General features: G+C 50.4%; 1 protein-coding gene across 1 annotated transcript; it reads right to left on the minus strand.

The window, feature by feature from the left end:
• Positions 1-374: 374 nt before the first annotated feature.
• On the minus strand, positions 375-4,587 carry si:ch1073-224n8.1 (zinc finger protein 497). Its single transcript, XM_063204184.1, has 4 exons — positions 3,458-4,587; positions 2,184-2,417; positions 1,486-2,001; positions 375-799 (listed from the first exon to the last, which is right to left on the minus strand). The coding sequence occupies exons 1-4, from the start codon at positions 4,143-4,145 to the stop codon at positions 375-377; spliced, it is 1,863 nt and encodes a 620-aa protein (XP_063060254.1). The 5' UTR covers positions 4,146-4,587.
• Between the last annotated feature and the right edge of the window lie 3,442 nt (positions 4,588-8,029).

Here is an 8,029-nt window from a genome sequence, read left to right on the forward strand (position 1 = left end):
ACCACATTATGCAGACGTGTTTGAAGACAGTGACGGGCAACCTGGAATCATGAGAGACAATCCCGTGCCACATACTGCAAACGACGCGGCCTTACCTGTCCAATTCAACCAGGGGAGCATTTCTTGACAGTGCCGTTACTAACCAAGTTAACAACTTGGTTGCAATGCAATTTAACCATTGGAAACCTAGTCAGTTGCTAACTGGTTAACTACGATGCTTTCGAGAAACGGTGTCCAGGTAACAGTCTGACAGAATTGGACAGGTAAAAAAGCAGGAACATTTGGAATACGTGGCCCTGCGTTGTAACCTAATGAATCGAAGTTGCCCATCAGCGTTTGTGGAAGCCGTCCCGTCCCGTCTCTCCTCTGCTCCCCTACACACAGTCCACCACCGGCTGCTCTTCCTCCTCCTGCTCCTCCTCCTCGCCCCACATCCCAAACCTCATGGCCGCCCCTGGGGACGAGCCTATGGAGCCCTGTAGCGGATCATCCTCCCCTGCTCCCCCTGCACCTCCACCGCTCCCCCCTGCTCCTCCTCCTCCTCCGGACCCCCCCTCCGGGTCCTCCTTGAATACCCCGCCGGCACCCCCCCCTAGGGCCCCGTCCTGGGCGTGTGCGGCGGGGTCCTCGGGGTGGCTGGTGCGCAGGTGCTTGCGCAGGCTGGCGGGGTCCTTGAAGCTGCAGTGGCAGCAGGGGCAGACGCAGGGCCTCTCCCCCGTGTGGATGCGCTGGTGGTGCTTCAGGTGCTGCAGGCGGCTCAGACGCTTGCCACAGATGGCGCACACGTACGGCTTCTCCCCTGGGTGCAAAAAACAAATCATGACAATGCATCACGATACTTGTTCTCATGATATACTGCATCGTATTCATGACAATGCATCGATTATTCAATAATGATAAAATTGAATTTTCCACTGGCACATTTCGTTCAATAGAGATGAAAAGGCCAAATAAAATTGACTTAAGAATTGACTCATGAATGCTAAACAGACAAATATTTGTATTTGTACACATTGAAGACTTCATTTACTGAAGACAATGCGCATCACGATACAAATGCCACGATGCGATTCTATCACGATGCATTGCGAATCACGTACTTTTGCGATGCATTGCAATTGCGATAAAAAATATCGTGATAAAATCACATCGTGGCATGTGTATCGTAGGGCTGCACGATTATGGGAAAAGTCAATAGCATGAAACTTAAGTGGACATATTTCTGTCCATAAACACCAGCCTGTCAGTATGTTCTGGCTTCAAGGATGCTCTCAAAAGTAGGTCACTATTGCCACGATTAAATCACGATTAAAATCATGAGTTCGATTTCACTATATTATCACGATTTTGATTATTTTTCGATTAATTGTGCAGCCCTAGTGTATCGTGATGCGCAGTGACTCGTGAACCCTTTGCCTATACCCTCCCCTACCTGTGTATCGGTGCATCCCTACTTGTGAACCCTTTGCCTATACCCTCCCCTACCTGTGTGCGTGCGCCGGTGCTTGCGCAGGCCGTCCAGGTGGCGGAAGCGCGTGCCGCACTCGGAGCAGGCGTACGGTTTCTCGCCGGTGTGGATGCGCAGGTGGGTCTTGAGCGCGCCGGACTCGCGGAAGCGGCGGCCGCACACGGCGCAGGGGTAGGGCTTCTCGCCCGTGTGGATGCGCACGTGCTTCTTCAGGCTGGAGATCAGGCGGAAGGTCTTGCCGCACTCCAGGCACAGGTGGGGGCGGTCTCCGCCTGCCGCGTCCGTGCCCGTCATGGAGGCCGCGCTGTTCACGCTGGTCGCCGCTCCGTCTCCTCCTCCTCCATCCTCCCCCACGGACGATGTGCTTCCTCTGTGGCCCCCGGACAACGCGCCAGGGGACCCCCGCGTTGCCGCCGCCGCAGAGCCGGGCTTGGGGCCGCCCCTCAGGCCGGTTTGCGGGCGTGTGGTGCCAGAGCTGGTGGACGCCTCGTTCTGCTGGTAGCTCCGACGTCCGGTAGCAGACCCAGAACCACCTAAGACATAAAGACATGAGACACAAGACATGAGATATTTTATTGTCATGTGTACATGAATTACACAATACATGTGCATTGAAAGGCTTCCCAGCTCGGAGAGTCCCCCAAAACAGTAAAAAGTAAAAAGAAAAAAGTAGACGAAAATATATATATAAAAAAGTATCTGCATGTGTATTTACCTCCCCCCTCGCCGCCCTCCTCCACCACTTGGATGCAGCCCAGCTCCCCAACCGTATCCGCCGACTCCTTGGCCCCCCCGCCGCCGCGGCCCCCGCGTCGACACATGCTGGAGGAGGAGGAGGAGGAGCCCGAGGCCTGGCCCTGCTCCTCCTTCACCTCCAGACGCTGGCCGGAGGAGGACACGGGGCCCAGGCCGGAGCCCTCCGAGTGACGCCTGGAGTCCACGCCCACATCTACGGAGGAGGAAGAAGAAGAAGAAGAAGAAGAACAGGGCACATGCATGAGAGAGGGTTTTGGAGTGTTAGAGCGTGTGCGTTACAATATGCAACCCTGCCTCCTCCACTTGTGCTTGTGGCCTCGTCCCTCCTCCTGGCCCCTCCTCCGTGGAGAAAACGATAAAGTTTCCCAGCTGTCAGCCTAGCCACAACAACTTTTGAGGGACTGTTTTTCATTCACCATCCCAATTGCAAATGAGAAGAAGGCTTTACAATTGAGCTTTTGCAATATATTGAAATAATAATGCTGTTGTAAGTGATGTCATCATGGCATATTACTTCCTGGTACGAGGAGACAAGCACAAGTGGAGGAGACAAGGTTGCATATTGTAACGCACTCTTAGAGTGTTGTATTACTCCTACAACTGGTAAGTGTGAAAGTGAAGTGAAAACCCATTGGCAATCTCCAACTCCCATTGTCATTGTGACAAAGCACTCCACAGCACACAAGTGAACACTGCACACACAATGAAATTGCATGTATGCCTCACCCGTGCAAGGGGGCAGCCCTCAAGGGAGCAGTGCGGCGGGATGATACCATGCTCAGGGTACCTCAGTCATGGAGGACGATGGGGGAGAGCACTGGTTGATTACTCCCCCCATCAACCGGGGGGGTCGGGAGTCGAACCGGCAACCTTTGGGCTACAAGTCTGACGCCCTAACTGCTTACCCATGACTGCCCAATGGGGTCCCCATGTGAGTGCAAGTGGCTGGCTGGCTCGTCCTTACATCTAACATTCAGTATTTGACATGCAACTGCACTCCACTACAGAGCCAATACATTTACACAGCTGAAGACATCATGCCGAGCACTAACAAAAAGGACACTAACAAAAAGGATGTTGTGTACATACTTTCATGACATCACGTACAAAAGAAACCGAACTCCACTATTATTACCCACCACCACCACAATAGTTGGACAGTATTTTGGACTGAATGGACGTTAGGAGGGGAAAAGGCGGAAATATTGATGAATAATATAAAACTCTGCTTACTTGACCGGTGGATATCTGACTGCATCCCTTGGGAGTTGACCGCCATCGGGTCATACATGTGGTTGGTGACAGTGCCGTCTGCTTGGATGGAGAGGTGACAGTTCTTGTACTCATCCCGGGAGTCGTATCCCATTGACGCGTCGCCCATCCCGCCGTACTCGGCATCCACGCCGTAACACCGGGCATCGGGGCCGTTCGGCATCCGGTGGCCCATGCGATTCATGGAGCCGGGAGGGGAGGTGGGGTAAAACTGCTGCCCGTAATTGGGAGTCCCACCGAAGGGGCCCTGGAGTTGGTCGATCAGTTTTTGGGCGCTACATAGACAATCCTGTAAGGTTTTCAGCTCTCTCTCCGACACCTCCAGGCGCACCTTCAGCCGCTCGTTCTCCTGCTCCTTGGTGACCAAGTCTTGCTGTGTTTCGGTCAGCACGAGCACCATTTCGCCGAGAAGTGTGTCCACTGCTGCGGAGAGTGTGTTTCGGATGGTTGGGCCGAGGCGGGTTTTCAGGGACGAGATGGAGACACTACCGGAGCTAGATTCGCAGCCAGATCTCCCAAAACTGCCGCCTGTCTGCATGTTAGAAGACGTGCCCTGTTTCCGACACACATCGCCAGATGTTTGGTTGGCACCTGGTGAATGGTTGTTGGAACCTCCGATGCCTCCGCAACTAGCCCGTTTGGTGCTCATGTTGTTGACGCTGCTAACGTTAGCTATTGAAGACGTTGTTGGTGTGCTAACTCCTTTAGCCAAATAGCACGTTTACAGGTGCGTTTTTCAACAGATCCGGACAACTGCACAATAATATGCAGTCAAAGTATTCACGTGCATATGCAATAACAGCATTTCCTATATAATGCTTCCAGATGCGGAGTAGGCCAAGGGGTTGAGAGACGCTAGCAGACGCTACACGTTACCTATTTAGCACTGTCCAAATGGGCAGCTAACGTTGACGTTGCTGTAGTTTCCGCAGTGATCTCCTCCGTTTCTAAGGCATTTGAAAAGAATGCCTTGTGTGGTAATATTTTAAAACAACTGTGAATGCCAGCAGCATCTGTTATATATTCACACAGACGAAAGAAAACAAGTAACAAAACAGCATACAGAGCCTGCCACAGACTCCATCAGAAGAAAAGCGCCGACTTTTGATTGGTGAAGAAGTACGTCGCATATTAATGACATCACCAATACACAAAGGCGCATAGTTTTGTCGAAATTGTGTCTGATCATTAGGTGCATTCGAGATGTGTCAACGCATGTATGCGCATTTAGACAGCAATGCACCCTGGATGGAAAATGCTGCATGACGGTTAGATTTCCTGTCAAACTTCGAAATTTCGTCGACGTTGCGTTGACGAGGTGACATGTCACATGGTGTAAAACTATCGCGGGATGAATGCGGCTGCAGTCAGATCTTGCAACCTCTGCAGTTGCTTATCCCCTTCAACGCTCGTCGGCGGACTGCCTCCGAGGTCACGCGCCCATGAACTGGTTGGTCAACAACTCACTCACGTGTGTATATGGGTCTTGTCTCACACCTCTACACAAGTTTGCGCAGGTCCCCACTTCAGCTCCTCCTCACTGCCTGTCCCCCCACTCCTCACTCCTCACTCCGTGGTGTGTTAGTAGAGCAAACCGGTGCGAGCTCATCGTCTCGTTCATATTTGTGGCCGACTTTAAATGCGCTGTATTTAATAACACCCACATCGTGACAACAAGTTCTCGCTCACATGGTTCCGTCAACGTTGGTCGTCAGCAACAAAGTCGTATGGGCTTAGTGATTGTAGAGAGAGATGAGATTCTTCTATCAAATAAGCAGAGTTGGTAAAGGTAGATTACTCTTGTATAGTTTTTTGTAAAGGGTACTATTTTATTTTATTTTATTTTATTTTCAGACAGAACCCTAGTGTGTATGTGTGTGTGTGTGTCTGCGTGCGTGTGTCTGTGTGTGTGTGTGTGTGTGTGTGTCTGCGTGCGTGCGTGCGTGCGTGCGTGCAGGCGTGCATGCGCGAGCTATTTCCAAAGAGAGGGAGGGTGTGCGTGCGTGCGTGCGTGCGTGCGTGCATGTGTGAGCTATTTCCAAAGAGATGGTGCGTGTGTGTGTGTGTGTGTGTGTGTGTGTGTGTGTGTGTGTGTGTGTGTGTGTGTGTGTGTGTGTGTGTGTGTGCGAAAATCTACCAGTCACTCACAATGTTTACCAGTCACCATTTTTACCAGTTCATAGTAGAGTAGAGTAGAGTAGAGTAACTTTATTGATCCCCAGGGGGAAATTCAGGTATCCAGTAGCTTACATAAATACACAAATACACAAAAGCCCACATGGACATTTCAAGACAAAAATAAACACAGGATATTCAACCGTTCCAAATGTAATGCCAAGATCTTTTTTCTGATCAATACTTTTGTTTCAGAGGTCATAAATTCAGTTTTTGTGATGCCAATAAGTCTTTTCATTGCCAATTTGCTTAAACCTTTGATGTTGGATGCTGCGTAATTCAGCATCGTATTCAGCCTGTAGAAAAATGTCACCCGTCAAGGTGACAGGTGGGTTGACATATTTCACCAGCCAAAGGCCAAATTCATCCGTCATTGGCAGGTGGACGGGTGCTTATTTCCATCCCTGGTGTGTGTGTGTGTGTGTGTGTTTGTGCATGTGCATGGGCTTGTACGTATGCGCGGCACTCACAGCTTTGGCCAGGCTCTTATGACAAACCCCCCCCCCCACCCCCCCCCCCCCCCCCCCCCCCCCCCCCCCCCCCCCCCCCCCCCCATATACACACACACACACACACACATTCAATCCATCCCCAATGTAATTTTTGGGGCCCCTCCCTCCTTGGGCCTAGCATGGGTCTCGCCAGACCTGTGTAGTTCAGCTTAGCTCCACCGGGGGGACTCCACAAGCTCTGGTCTGGTCTTGGAGAATTGGGAAACTCTCCGGCCAGAAACTGGCAGACACAATTGTTGTTTTAACAACAGTGGTGACTCACGTCATCAAGGAGTCATGCGACTACTGCAATAGTAGACTCTAGTTCATACTGTCAAGTCAAGTCAAGTGTACTTTATTGTCAAAAATATAGAGTAGAGTAGAGTAGAGTGTCATTTATTGATCCCAGGGGGAAATCAAGGTGTCAAGTAGCATGCAAACATACATAGGCTAAACACAAGAAGACATTGTCCACCAGACGTACACACATACTTACACATAAAATAACCATATAGTATATAGCTCACTGTTACATACATTCAGTCAAGGCATCTCACTCTCTCTCTCTCTCTCTATGAAACAGGGTTAGCACAGAAGTTTGAAATTGTGTTAAACTTATCATACATTGCTGAAAATCACCTACACAAACACACACACACACACACACACACACACACACACACACACACACACACACACACACACACACACACACACACACACACACACACACACACACTACAGTAAAAAAACACATGAATTTACATACTTTCTCTGACACATTCACTCGTAAAACAAGCATACCCCCCCATACACACACACACACACACACACACACACACACATACACACACACACACACACACACACACACACACACACACACACACACACACACACACACACACACACACACAACACCCCCTTGACCTCATCATAAGCCTGCCACCGCCCCCTTGGCATCATCATAAACCTCACAACGCCCCCTTGACCTCATCATAAGCCTGCCACCGCCCCCCTTGACCTCATCATAAGCCTGCCACCGCCCCCTTGACCTCATCATAAGTCTGCCACCGCCCCCTTAGCATTGAAATATAAAATACACTAATGCCCCCCATTGGGAACTAAGCCCTGCCCCCACTCAGCTGTATCCTTCTCAACGCCCCCCCTGGAGCTCCCCAACGGCCCCTGGGGGGCTGTAGAACCCCCGTTGAGAAACACTAGTTTAGAAGGAATATGTTGGTGGCTAGGACGGACAAATGCTAGGTAAAGCCATACCTTCTGAAAACAAATTCAATGTGCACTGTGTGCACTCAAACGGTGTCCTTTTTGATCTTCTCACCACAACACTGGACAAGCTGCAGCGTGTCCAAAACTCGGCTGCCAGGATCCTCACACACACAAAGTGGTGGCAACACATTACCCCCACACTCAAGCAGCTTCACTGGCTCCACGCATCACCACAATATCCTATACTCCTCACATACAAATCAGGGCTTGACATTACCATCCTCATCCTCATAGTCATAATAATCATCATCATCATCATCATCACCATTACCATCCTCATCATCATCATCACCATCATCATCATCATCATCACCATTACCATCCTCATCACCATCATCATCATCACCATCATCACCATCATCATCATCATCGTCATAATCGTCATCATCATCATCATCATCATCATCATCATAACCATCCTCGTCATCATCATCATCACTCTATCAAGGCTTGGGGCTTGACTGTGACAACTGACCAATATGTGTGCGCGTGTGTGTGTGTGTGTGTGTGTGTGTGTGTGTGTGTGTGTGTGTGTGTGTGTGTGTGCGTGTGCGTGTAAGTGTGCGCGCCCGTGTGT

The sequence above is a fragment of the Engraulis encrasicolus genome, chromosome 7 (genome assembly GCF_034702125.1).
Source record: "Engraulis encrasicolus isolate BLACKSEA-1 chromosome 7, IST_EnEncr_1.0, whole genome shotgun sequence".
Lineage (NCBI taxonomy): Eukaryota > Metazoa > Chordata > Actinopteri > Clupeiformes > Engraulidae > Engraulis > Engraulis encrasicolus.